Raw genomic sequence first — 13,813 nt, forward strand, 5'->3', positions numbered from 1 at the left:
TCTAGGGGCAGGACAGCCAAAGCTGAGACTCCGCATCAGCTGCTATATACAGCATCTGGCCCCAGGACTCCCTTTTCCCCCAAGACACCAACCTGGAGGGGAGAGGGGTGGAAGAATCCCAACACCCTGAGGGCTGACCCTGAACTTCCCATTTTAAGGCCACAAGATGCCTCAGTTACCTTGACCTGGAGGCAGAGGCTGAGGCTGTCACTGGGAGATGCACTGGACCCAGCCAGCTGGTCTCCCTGGGCTGGAGGTATTTATGGGCCACCCACCAGCACAGACACACAAGGCATAAGCAACACTGGTACAGAGATACTGACTCAGGCACACACAGACACAACAAACACTGACACACAGACACAGGTCACCCAGGGACACACAAAGACACATTCCTTGCAGACTGACTGACACGCACACAAACACACACAGACTGGCACATGCCAAGGCATTTGCAGTGCCCACTAGCACACACGGATACTCACATTCCCTGCAGAACCACTGGCAGCCACAGACGTACACACATCAACCTCATCTGCTCACACACAAGGACCTTGGCATCTTGGCAGATATGATTTGCCTTGGCCCACTGAGACCTCAAGCAGCAACCCCTGCCACGCCCCCACCTTGCCCCCTCTGTCCACGTGACCATGGCTCCTCTCTCCAAACAGACCAGGAGCTCAGGGGCCATGCATGTGCAGTTCAGCTCAGCCAACATGCACTGAGTACCTTTTCTGTGTCAGGCCCTGCAGACAGAGGTGAACAAGGGAGACAGTCCCTATCATGGAGCCAGAGCGGGGGACAGATGTTTTCGAAGGTCAACCAAGGGAAGTAGGCATAGGGCACCATGGGAGCCCCAGGGAGGAGGCACTTGGGGCCATTCATCTCTGGTGTTCCAGCACCTACCCCAGGAAGGGCACAGAGGAAGCACCTGGCAGGTGACAGGCCAGTGGTTCCCACTCTCGGTTTTCCTGAGGAGCTTTTCAATACTTCTGATAGCAGCCTGCACTCCAGCCCAAGTAAATCAGAACCGCTGGGGTGGGACCCAGGCATCAGTGCTTTTTTAAAAAGCCTCTGGTGGTTCTGTTCTGCAGCCAGGCTGGGGACCACTGATTTATAGAATCCATTCCCCTGGGCAAAGCCCGGGGAGTGGTTTCCATACCAGGCTTGCTTGTGCTGGGCATGAATGGGAGGCAGGGGAGAGGGGTTGGAAGGCTCAGAGGAGGAGCTCACAGTCTAGTTGGGGCAACAGACTCTGCACAGATGGGACAATTAAGGAACAATACCCAGCAGACGCAATGGAATTGTGTGCTGGGAACCTGGAGCAACTCATTTTGGACAGAGGCCTTGGCTGGGCCAGGAAGGCAGCCATGCTGTCGGGTATCAGGAGGCCCCACTGCAGCCTGGCCCGGCCACCCACCAGCTGTTGGTGATGATGATAACACAAGCCTGGCAGAGCAGGGAGATGGGCAGCGTTTGCCTTGGTTTCCTGCCTGCCTCTTGGCGCTGCAGTGCTGCCTGAGTTCCAGGCTCTTCTCTGCAGCTGTTCCCACCAAATGCTCCAGGAGGATCCCTGTGACACCCTCCACCAAAGGAGCCTACATTCTATAAGGTCATCTGTAAGCTCTTTTCACCCACAGGGGATGAAAGGTGAAATTTCAGGCTGTGGCAGGCAGCTTGAGACTGCAGAACAGAGCTGGAAGTGGTCTGTTTGGCCAGCACCCCACAAACACACATGCTACTCATGAAGATGGACATGCACTCTGACATACACAGGCATTCACAGAGATGGGGGATAGACCCAGCCTCACAAATGTGTGTAATTGCACACACTGACCTATATTTGCATACACTCCTGCCTGGAAATGTACTCACAGTGGTACATAGACACAGATGGGTACACACACATGCACACACATGCACGTGCACACACACACGGCCACATGCACACATGCACACATACTCATCCCAGATGGGGTGGGGCCTCCTTTCTCCCATGGATGGCTGGGTGGGGATATCGGGGTTGGGGAGGATGTTGAGGAAGAGAAATCTAGATTCCATCACATCTCAGGCTCCCAGCCCAGGACCCAAGGCCAGAGAGCCCTTTCACAGCTCAGGGCTTGAGGCTCAGCTCACAGGGGACCAGGGAACCAGGAGGCCGGCAAATGCCTGCATCCACCAACCCTAGCTCTACAAACCCTTCCTCTTTCACTGCCCCTGGAGGAGAAGGGAACAGGCAACCAGACAGTGCTTTGCCCTGTACACACTCCCTCCTACCCAGTGTACCCTTTCATGCCAAGTGTATAAGAAACAGAGGCTCCACTCCACTCCCAAATTCAATGTCCTGTATGGGGGCACAAAATCAGAGAGTGGGACTTTTCCTCTGCCCCTCTGAACATCAAGCCTCACCCCAAAAAGTGGCCTGGCCACCACTCTCCCAGCTCCTCTGAGACCCAGCTGGGAGCTGAGGTTAGGGTGGGGACTGTGTTCTCAGGAGTCCAGCTGCTTATGGGGGTAGGATGGGGATGGGATGGGTGAGGAAGATGTCAGTCTTCAGACTGCCCAGGCCCAAGACCCTGTGCTGGGTCCCTTTAAAGGGGGTACAGTGAGGAGGAGAATATAATGTCCCAGAAACAGGTCAGGGCATCTGAGGTAACCTGGGGTCTCTACCATCCAGCCCTTACTCTGGGAACAGCAAGTGCCCCACCTTCCTTGATGGGGCACAGTCACAGAGCTCACAAAGTCTCACCTGACCCTCCTCTGATCTCTGCCTCCCCATCCCAGGGAGTCCCAGAGTCCAACCAAGGGAGGGGCTTCCATGTCTGCCCCACTTCTGGCTCCCTTCTGGCAAAGCCACTGGGCTGGAGTTTGACCTTGAGTTAGGGGACAGGGGAAGGTCAGAAACACACCACAAGTGCAGCCAGGACAAGGCCTATGTTGCACCAATGTCCCTGGGGTGGCAGACACCGTTCAGGAAAGTCCCCTGTCTCCGCAGTAAAGAAGGTGCTGGCAGGACGGATAGAAACTTGTGCTTTAATATATTTCTGTGTGTGTGAGTGTGTGCGTGCGTGTGTGCGTGTGTCAAATAATCATCTTCAGGGCCTCGGTGCTGGGCCTCTGTCCTTGTTTTCTGCTCATCCCGCAGCCACTGCAGGCCCCCTCCCTGGCGGGCTGGCTCTGCCCCTGGGCACCCCGGCTGGCGGGGGTCAGTCTTTGGTACGATGTGGACACTTTGGTGTGCCGGGGCGGGGTGGGGGGGCCACGCAGCTCTCATCATCTCTGCAACGCCAAGAGGAAGATGGCCATGGGCCCCCAGACCTGTGGGCTGGACTGGTGGGGGGCTCCACTTCCCGGCATCACCACCACTGCGATGAGAGAGAGAGAGGAGACAGGCCAGGGCTCCAGTCAGCTCTGGCAGGGGCAGGGAGTGGTAGGCAGGCTGGCCATGGGAGAGCCCCATTTCTCTGCCCACCTCTCTGTGGGGGCCTGAAAGTGGCACTGCCCTCAATGCACAAAGACACATTCATAAGCACAGACATGAGGTGATGTGGTGTGGGGGTTAACTCAGCCTGCTGGGGTTCAGGCTCACTAAGACATAGGGCAATTTACTCAATGTCAGTGGGCCTCAGTTTCCTCATCTGTAAAATGGGTCTAATAATATGAACAACCCCAGAGGACTGTTGTGAGGATTAAGTGAAACATGCATATGCAAGTTTTTGTACCTTGCCTGGTACATAGTAATGGCTCAGTAAACTGGAGCTGTTAGTATTGGAAACATCTGGCCCCCGGAAGGCACACGTTCACATCTGGAGCCACAGGTACAGAGACGTACTCAGACACAGGCACAGGCGGCACTCTGCTACTGTAAATGACTCAGTAAGCTCACAAGGAGGGCGGGGCCTGGGCTTCTCACTGTCCTCCCTATGCCCCATAGCCTGAGTCACGGTGGGGGCCCATGTCCACAGTCACAGACACATGATTCCCATCACTCAGGCATTCTGAACCCCCATTCAGACACAAACACCCTCCCCCGACAGACAGATGCCCACCCACACAGCCCCCCACAGGCTCCACTTCCCCACCCTCTCCCAATCGTGCACCTTTATTGGGATCCATCTGCTTCCGAGGACACTCTCCCTTCTTCAGTGTGACGTCGTCTATGGCAATATCCCCCAAGTAGCCCGAACCTCGAACCCCCTCAAAAATAATCTGGGGTGGAGTCACAGAGCAGGGAGTAGGGGTTGGGGAGAGTCTTCTGGGCACCAGAGACCCCCACCCCCACCCTTTCCCCTCAATCTACTGGAAGGCCCCCATACCCTGCCTCTGGGCTGTGAGGACTCACCTGGAAGGGCCCACTGGGGTTAATGGGCACATGGGCCTGCTGCCACACATTGCCCTTATTGCCACTGAGGGACCAGGCGTGCGTGTCCAGAGCCCCTTTGTTCCGGGACCGCACTAGGAGGTTGAGAGATCCTGTGGTGGGTGTGAAAAGAGCAGGCAGTGAGGTCTGGCAAGGCCCCTTTACCAAGCCCTCCTCTCCCGCCACTGCCCACAGTTGGATGGAACCTTCTCCCCATCCCCAGACTGGTTCAACATCCCATTAGCACAGGTGGACCTCATTGTGGGAAGGAAGACAGCACCAGGATTTCAGTTCATCGGGACAACTTGCAAATTTTTTTCCATTTCATTCCTTCCCTGCTAATCAGCTAATCTTCCCACCCCTACACACACACACACACACACACACACACACACACACCACCTTCCGCTTTCCCCTCTAGACAGGGAGCTGTCCCAGGGCAGTAGGACCTATGTCTGAGCACAGAGCAGGATTCCCAAAGAGCACAATGCACACCCCTGGCAGTACATGATTTCTGGAGGTAGAAGAAGGGACTCTAAATTTTTAAATACTTATTTGTGTTTTTATGTGGTGCATAAAACTAGCCCTTCAAACCCAGGATTTCTCTGATACTGATGCTCAGGACAAAGCTAAACAGAAAGAAGTTGAATTGAAAGATATTAGTATGTGCTACACAGCTGTAGTAAAAACAATGAGAGCGAGATTTTGGAGGCATTAACCTGGGGGTGCTGAGCCCATCTCCCCATAGCCACAGGGACCTGGAACTCTGGGGGTGCTGAGGGGCACTAGAAGAGGAGGAGGGGGTCACAACGTGGCTAATAGCACCCAGGAAATGGCAATGCTCCCTCCCCGTCTCTTCCATCCCACCTGAAGTCCCCAGTGACATGAAAGACCTGGCTCGGAGGGGAGGGGAATCAATCTTAGACGGTGCCTGGTGGCTGGCATTTCCATGGCACTGTCCTCAGACAAAGCCACACCATCTGCAACACCAGACAGACAGATCCCCCTCCCCCCCAGTGGGGGAGAGCCACCAGATGCTACCTGCCTGGGATGAAAGGAGTTGGCGTGGGCAAAGGAGGGTCAGTGAGACACAGGTCTGGGGATGGTTGGTGCCCAGAGCTCCCAGGCAGGGTGGGAGGGAAGGGGAGAGGAAGGACCAGAACAGCAAGAAACACCCCCTGCCCCGGAGCAGAGACGCTGAGTGAGAAGCACAGCAAAGGTTCAGGGTATGGGGGGTGCCCTCACCAGCAGGAGAGGGGCCCGTAAGAGGGCTGCAACCGGCACCCAGTAGAACAGGAAGCACCCACCCCGGATTTGTTTCGGGTCCTCACCATCCCCAATGGGACTGCTCACTCTTCCCCCTCCCAGAGATCCAACCCTGTCCCCATCTCTCCAGAGTCCAGCCTCAATCTCCATACCTTTTCTTCCTTCTCCACTACCCTTTCCCAAGGACCCTGATGGAGAAGACTGCTTTCTCACTGCTCAAACAAAAACCAAATTTCTGCCACCTTCGCTGAGCACCCCATCAGCTCCCAGGTTCTCCCCACTCAGGAGCTTTTTGACATCCCTTCATAGGGGCCAGCCAGGGCCTAAGATCCTCAGCCTCCGTGGAGAGTGGGCCTGCTCACGATGCTCCTCCACATCTTCCCTGCCACCTCTGAAGCCACACGGAACCACACGCTTATGCCTGGGTATGCTCCAGCTTTCCAGCCTCTGGGCTTGTGCTCAACTGTTCCCTCTGCTTGAGATGCCCTCCCCTGTTTCCCTAGCCAAATCCTTCCCCTTCTCCAAGGTGTTTCTGAAATGCCACCTCCTCCAGGAAGTCTTCCTAGGCTTGCGCTGGGAGCCCCCTAACATTCCTGTGAACTGAGTCCTTAAACTGCAGCTCCCCGTGCCCAGCTCTCTGCTCTGTGGTGTGGCAGTCATTGTTATTCACGTCTTCTCCCCGTTTGACTCTTTGTGGAAAGATTTGTGTCAAATCCCTACCAGTTCTCAATAATTAAACGCTGAATGAAGAACTTTCCATGACTGTTATCAAGAACTTTTCTAGAATCTCAGGGTTGGAAATTATCTCAGGGTTCATCAAGCCCAGACACCCCTATCATTCATTCATTCAACTAACTGAGCACCCATATACCGGGTAATGTTCTAGGCACTAGGGAGACACTGGTGAACAAGAGAAAAACCCCTGTGCTTGTGCACTTCCCTGCTCTTGGTGGTAAGCATTGTAAAGAAAATAACGCAGGGAAATGGATAGAGAGCTATTTCAGACGGGACGGTCTGGGAGCTCTCTGAGGAAACCTGAGTGAAGGGAGGGAAGAATGTTCCAGGCTAGGGGAACATCACGAGCAAAGGCCTGTAAGGCAGGAACTGGCCTCAGGCAATTAATAAAAAGCCAGGAGACTGGTGTGCTAGTGCTGAGGAGGAGCCAGAGGACAGTGGCAGCAGAGATCAGAGAAGCAGACAGGGGCTGGATTAAGAACGGAAGGCCTGGAGAAGATGGTGATGGGATGGTCACCTTCAAGGGGATGGAGCAGTGGAGTAATATGGTCTGGGACAGGGGTCCCCTCCACAGCATCCCTGCTGGATAGTCTTCCTGTCCAGGGACAGGATGCTCACCATCTCCCAAGACAGACATCCCTCTAGTTGTGGAGGCTTCTCCATGATGAGCCTTTGGGTCTACACTTGCTTAGAGTCACTGCCTCTACCGTGCAGTCGAGGAAAACAATGAAGAAGCTTTCTGTGGACTGATAAGGAATGATGTATGGTTCAGAGGGAAAAAGCAAGCATAGAAGAGTGTGTGTAAAGTGGGGGGAGCAGAGTGTGTGTGCACATGTACGTGTGTGCATGCATATGTGTGTATGGGCTTCCACATGCATGAAGTATCTGTGGAAATTTGCCCCAAAGTCTAGTCGATTGATCGTCTCTGGGAGGGGTGCTAGGTGGCAGAACTGCGATGGGAGGGGGAGTTTCACCATGCCCCCTTTTGTACCTTTTGACCCATGTGAAGTATATTACCCTTCCCATAAATAACTAAACAACAAACAAAATTTAAATTCCTCAGCAGGATCTTCCACAACTATGTCCCCAGAGTTGGTCAGGCCTCCCTGTTACCAGCTGTCTTAGGCCCTGTGATCACTAACTCTTATCTGGTGCCACTAGTTGTTAGACTGTAGGTGCCAAGACGACAGGAAACTCATCCTTCTCGTTCACTGCAGCACCTGATACCTGGCACAGAGCAGGAGCTCCAGAAGTAATAGCTCAACTGATGAGTTCACTGATTGTGACACTCCTGCCAGTGCCATCTCTTCCCAAAGGGCAGTCCTTAAGTTCACTCCCACACTTAGGAAGCAGGCCTTCCTCTCGCCACTTGCAAAACAGCACCCTTCCAATCTCTTGTTTAGGACTTGGGGAAGTCAGGCAGATCTGGGTCGCTGTGTGGTTGTGGACAAAAGCTTAACCTCTCTGAATTATTGGTAACATTTCCCTCACCTGGTGGTTGTGAGAGTTAACGAGATCAGGGATGCACAGCCCCCAGGACATCACCTGGCACCTGGAAGGCACTCAATATTTGCAACCTCTTAGTTGTTTTCCCCAAAACCTCTATGACTTCCATCTCATCCTGCTAGAGTCTTTTTATTTGCAGATTCAGGGAGCCTTGACCATCTCAAAACCTCAGACACACCAAGGTCAAGAGTTCGGATCCCCATACTGGCCATTCATCAAAAACGAACAAACAAAAATCAAAATCGCAGACAAGCTGGCTTTTGACTTCCCTCGCCAATCTTCTGTCTATACTCCCTCCATGGACTTGTGATTTAGCCAAGCTGAGAAGCTCAGGCCACATGTGGGCTGGTCCTGGGCCTCCTGTTGACTCCCACCCCAGCACACACGTGGTCAGACTACCTGGTCACTGACTCACCGATGTGCTTCCCGTACATGTGGTAGAAGAAGGAGACACAGTAGAACTTGGCGCTGGCATTGTAGAGGGGACTCACCAACCTCGCACGGTCCCCCAGCTCCCGGGGCCTTGATGTCTCAATGAACATGTAGTAGCCTGTGGGGGAGGGGAGAGGCGCAACAGACTCCTCCTCACCCCACCCGCGCCTCTTTCCACTTGGTTCCCTCTGAACCCACCCCATCCTCCCGCCTACAGCACAGACAGCGGTCAGATGAGCCTCGTGAGTTCTCAGCTCTACTGAAGTTTCTCTTTTCCTGATCCTCTCTGAGGACAGGGCTGTGTCTCCCTCAGACTGGGGCTCCCTGAAGACAGGGCTGTGTCTCCCCTCAGACTGGGGCTCCCTGAGGACAGGGCTGTGTCTCCCCTCAGACTTGTGTCTCCCCCTCAGAGTGGGGCTCCCTGAGGACGGGGCTGTGTCTCCCCCTCAGAGTGGGGCTCCCTGAGGACGGGGCTGTGTCTCCCCCTCAGGCTGGGCCTCCCTGAGGACAGGGCTGTGTCTCCCCTCAGACTGGGGCTCCCTGAGGACAGGGCTGTGTCTCCCTCAGACTGGGGATCCCTGAGGACAGGGCTGTGTCTCCCTCAGACTGGGCCTCCCTGAGGACGGGGCTGTGTCTCCCTCAGACTGGGGCTCCCTGAGGACAGGGCTGTGTCTCCTCCTCAGACTGGGGCTCCCTGAGGACAGGGCTGTGTCTCCTCCTCAGACTGGGGCTCCCTGAGGACGAGGCTGTGTCTCCCCTCAGACTGGGGCTCCCTGGGGACAGGGCTATGTCTCCTCCTCAGACTGGGGCTCCCTGAGGACGGGGCTGTGTCTCCCTCAGACTGGGCCTCCCTGAGGACGGGGCTGTGTCTCCCCTCAGACTGGGGCTCCCTGAGGACAGGGCTGTGTCTCTCTCAGACTGGGGCTCCCTGAGGACAGGGCTGTGTCTCTCTCAGACTGGGGCTCCCTGAGGACAGGGCTGTGTCTCTCTCAGACTGGGGCTCCCTGAGGACAGGGCTGTGTCTCTCTCAGACTGGGGCTCCCTGAGGACAGGGCTGTGTCTCTCTCAGACTGGGGCTCCCTGAGGACAGGGCTGTGTCTCTCTCAGACTGGGGCTCCCTGAGGACAGGGCTGTGTCTCTCTCAGACTGGGGCTCCCTGAGGACAGGGCTGTGTCTCTCTCAGACTGGGGCTCCCTGAGGACAGGGCTGTGTCTCTCTCAGACTGGGGCTCCCTGAGGACAGGGCTGTGTCTCTCTCAGACTGGGGCTCCCTGAGGACAGGGCTGTGTCTCCTCCTCAGACTGGGGCTCCCTGAGGACGGGGCTGTGTCTCCCTCAGACTGGGCCTCCCTGAGGACAGGGCTGTGTCTCCCCTCAGACTGGGGCTCCCTGAGGACAGGGCTGTGTCTTCTTCTACCCCCCGACTGGGGCACCTGGGCGTAGCCCCCTCCCGGAATCAGTCCTCCATTTCTTGCAGATGTCTATGTCCTCACCCTCAGGGGAGCCACTGATGTCGGTGGGGGGACCAGTGTTGGGGGAGCGCTTGGGGTTCTGGGTGAGGGCGTTTTGCCGTGTCCAGTCAAAGTTGTCTGTCAGGTCCTGGGTGTAGCCACAGATCTTCTCATCCTCAAAGTGACAGGTGTTATCTGCATGAATGGGTTGTGGGAGGGAGAGACCAAGCGGGTCAGCCTCCTCACCCCTCTGGTGCAGCCTCGCCTCCTCACCACCCCGAGGCAGCTCCCAAGCATCTAATCAATGGGCCCAGGATTCCAGGGCTTGAGAGACCAGGCAATGGGGCCCACACAAATATCTTCCCCAAACAAGACTTCTTAGCCTTTTTTGGACCACAGACATTTCTGGCATCTAGTGAAGCCTAAGGACCCCATCTCAGAATAATGATTTTAGACATGTAAAATGAAATGCAAGAATTGCAAAGGAAACCAATTATATTGAGATACAGTTGTCAAAATAGTTTTAAATTTGTTATATAATAATATATGGGCTTCTTATTGTCTAATTAAATCACAAGATCTAGTGTTAGGTCTAATAACCACTGTAGTTTTGAGATACCAATGAATGTAAACGATATTTAGAGATATCTGCTGTAAGGTGATGTGAAAACATCGGATTTCAGCTGATGACAAAGTCACAGGTACTGTAGTTTGTTGCCTATATTCATCATTGAAGGGGATAGTACTGTCTGCTAGAAGTTAGGAAAAATAAAGAAATAATTGTATGCCCTTCCAGGTTCATAGACCCCCGCATTCTATACACAGATCCCTGGATCCATGGATCACAGATTAAGGACCCCTGTCTCAGGGAACGGGTGGGGGGGTGTGGACTAGCCTGGCCTCTCCTTTTTTTTCTTTTAGGGACAGTGGGCCCCCGTCCCACCGGCCTAGCTTTCAAGCCCCAAAACAAATCCTGGATCCAAATATCTCCAGCCCAATCCTGCTTTTCCTTCTGGCTGCTGGCCCCTGCCCCATGGAAACTCAGGGAGAAGTTATTTTCTCTCTGGGTATCTCTTGAGGTCCCTTCCTCCCACCAGGAGAGCCTTTGTATCCCTAAAGGAAAGGGGAAGTTGGGGTGGTGGGGGAGGTGGTGTCTTACCTGACAGGTTTGGAGAGTTGATGGCTGAGAAAGCAAGCAGGGAAACCAAGTCAGAACTGAGGTGTGGGGCTCTGTCGACTGTGCCCAGGCTTGGGACCACAGGACAAGGTCCTCAGAGCCAGGACTGGAAGCCAGTGAGCCTGGCCTGCAGTGACAGGGTAGTAGAGTATACAGTGGGGAGTCCCAGGCTTGGGAACAGCGTCAGGATTATGGAGCGAGTCCCTGAGCATGAGATGGGTCCACCCTTCCCACCACCACCTCCACCGTCACCTACGCTCTGTGTAGTAGATGATGCGGGAGGCCATGTCACCAGCCCCGAAGGTGGTATAGGGTGTGAGGTGGACCTCATAGCTGTGAGGCACACGGAGATCAGTCAGGATGTACTCCAGCAGCTGCCCCTTCTCCACACGCCGTACGGGGATGGCCTTGACCATGGCGTTGTGTTGATTCAACTGCAGATACAGGGAGTTCCCAGATGCCTGGCAGGCCATGCCCTCCATTGGAGTACCAGCCCAGGCCCTGGTGTAATTTGGGGTTGGGGGGACAGCATGGGAGAGCAGAAAGAGCAAAGGACTAGGAAGTCAGGACCTCATCTGTGAGATGGGACAATCACCCCTTTCATGCCCACCTCCCAGGGATGTCTTAATGATAACAGTGATAGTAACATGTATTCAGCAATTAATGTGCACTGGGCATCATTGTAAGTGCTTTGCCATTATTAACTCATTTATTCTTCAAAATAACAATTCAATGAGGTAGAATATTAAAATTATCCCCATTTTACAGATAAGGAAACAAGCCAAAGAGCCTTAGCTTTTCCAAGCTCATACGAAGCTGGATTCTAGCCTAGGCAATCTGCCCAGAGCCGCACTCTTACCCTCCATGCCAACTGCCTCTCGGGCTGGACAAACACACATGGAATTAGACTGGGTATAAGAACAGCATAGTGACTCAGGCTTTGCACTGTAGAGAACCTCCACGTTAAGCTATTAACCCAAAAGTAGATTGTTATGTTCTGTGAGCAGTGCTGGCTCCCCCATGAACCCAGCTGACCCCGACCCACTGCCTCAGGGATAAGACCAGAGTCTGGGTCCAGAAGGGACAGGTCCCTAGAGCCTCCCAGCTCCTGCTGCTATGTCCAGAACACTTTTTCTCTGCCTTTAAAGAGTTGTCTGTAAGAGGGCCAATGTGTCTGAGCCCCTGTCTCCAACCCCTTCCTCTGGCCTTGATGAGCATTTCCAGGGTCAGCCACTCACCACCTGCCCCCAGGCCCCTGCTCCCCCTTGACCCACCTGCCGGACACTGAGTCTGTAGTTGAGCACAGGGTCGACAGCGTCAGGCTCCCTCTGCGTCCACTGCAGCACATAGGAGTAGTTCTTGGACAGCTTGTGGCTGCGGGTGGGGTTGGGGGTGTCGAAGTAAAACTCCGGGCTGTAGGCTTTGGCTGAGAGGGCGGGGAGGGGGGCATGGGGCCGTGGAGGGTGGGGGGATGGGAGACACAGAGAGAGGAGGTGTGGGAGAGGAACAGAAGAGGATGGGTGGAACAGCACAAAGAGAAAGGGAATGTTGTGAGGACAGGAGATGTCGGGAGAACAGTGGATTAGGGAGAATGAGGGTGAGGTAGGAGGAAAAGTGGGAAATGCAGAGAAAGGAGATTGGAAATTCCAAGAGGTGATATTGGTGAGAATAAAGAGGAAAGGTTGAGAAAGAGACAGAAAAGAAAAATTTGGGAAGACAGGGAGGAGGGATATTAGGGGAGACACAGAGAAACAGAATTGGGGGAAAGACAGAAAGAAGGGTCAGGGATATTGAGAGGAAAGGAAGAGAAGAGAGAGGAGGTGGATAGAGAGAGGCAGAAAGGTGGGGAGACGGGGAAAGTGTGGGAAAACAGGGGAGAAGGGAAGGAGGTGGGAAATGTCACAGGGGCCTCTGGCTGGCAGGGATGGGTGGGCGGGGAGGGGCTGGGGAGAGGGCCAGTGGTTCTAGCCCTTGCTGTTGAGTGGGAGGATCCGAACAGGAGCTGAAGGGTCATCCCTTCAGTTGGGAGCTGTTGGGAAAGCTGGGGGTGCAGTGGAATGGGAGACAGGCACACCTGGCGCTCTCCTCCAGGGGCGCTGCCACCAGCTCTGACAGCTCTCCCCAAATGGAGGGAAAAGGAGGGATCGTCGGCAATCCAAACCCTCGACCCTCACCGCGACCTCCACCCCTTTCTGACTCACCCATGGCCTGTCTGCAGCCCCAGACAGCCTAACCGGGAAGGACTTGATGAAGAGTTGGGGCTGAGAAAGATTTCTGGGCACCCAAGGGCCTACATCTCTAGGGTGACAGCTCAGGAAATATGTGCAGGCTGGCTCAGCGCCACCCCCGACGTTCGGAGAGGCGTCTTCTCTCCTCTCAACTACAGTTCTCGCCCCAAGGAGGCTCCCCATCCGCAGCCTCCGGGGCCGAGGAGGAGGGGCTTGAACCGCGATGGCTAGGACGGGGTGGTGCCCCGGGCGCGAACGGGTCGAAATCTGGTGTGGGCGGAGCTGGAGCGGGCCGTGCCGCTAGAGAACGCTGGAAGCACAGAGCTGGGATTGGGCGAGGCTGTAAGGGGTGGAGCCTATGCCTTATGTGGGCGGAGCCTAAACGAGGTACGCATGGGCGTTTATTTTTGTTTGTTTTTCTGGCTGGTAGTGGGATCTGACCCTGGACCCTGGTGTTATCAGCACCACGGTCTAACCAACTGAGCTAACCGGCCAGGTCCTGGATGGGCCTTTCAAGGGAAGGGCCTAGGCCTGGTGCCGGTGGGGCTAGAGGGGTTAAGCCCAGGCCGGTGAAAGTTTGAAAACGGTGCGGCTGTGAGAGGCAAGGACGGGAACTGAGCTATAATGCGCGGGGCCTAGGCCAGGTGTAGGCGGGCCTTG

The 13,813-nt window shown here is 54.9% G+C and overlaps 1 protein-coding gene across 2 annotated transcripts in view; it reads right to left on the minus strand.

Annotated features, from left to right (window-relative positions):
- Nucleotides 1-3,015: 3,015 nt before the first annotated feature.
- The window catches only part of MDGA1 (MAM domain containing glycosylphosphatidylinositol anchor 1), a 56,482-nt gene continuing 45,684 nt past the window's right edge, over nt 3,016-13,813 (minus strand). Inside the window, exons 10-17 of one of the 2 annotated variants that reach the window (XM_008589036.1) lie at nt 12,200-12,351; nt 11,182-11,359; nt 10,908-10,931; nt 9,791-9,943; nt 8,283-8,417; nt 4,343-4,473; nt 4,101-4,209; nt 3,016-3,365 (exon numbers count right to left, since the gene is read on the minus strand). In XM_008589036.1, coding sequence (XP_008587258.1) covers nt 3,274-3,365; nt 4,101-4,209; nt 4,343-4,473; nt 8,283-8,417; nt 9,791-9,943; nt 10,908-10,931; nt 11,182-11,359; nt 12,200-12,351 — 974 coding nt within the window. In that variant the 3' untranslated portion in view covers nt 3,016-3,273. The remainder of the gene's footprint in view (nt 3,366-4,100; nt 4,210-4,342; nt 4,474-8,282; nt 8,418-9,790; nt 9,944-10,907; nt 10,932-11,181; nt 11,360-12,199; nt 12,352-13,813) is intronic. The other variant, XM_008589038.1, reaches the window with a different exon arrangement.

Source organism: Galeopterus variegatus, unplaced genomic scaffold (genome assembly GCF_000696425.1).
Source record: "Galeopterus variegatus unplaced genomic scaffold, G_variegatus-3.0.2 Scaffold5167, whole genome shotgun sequence".
NCBI lineage: Eukaryota > Metazoa > Chordata > Mammalia > Dermoptera > Cynocephalidae > Galeopterus > Galeopterus variegatus.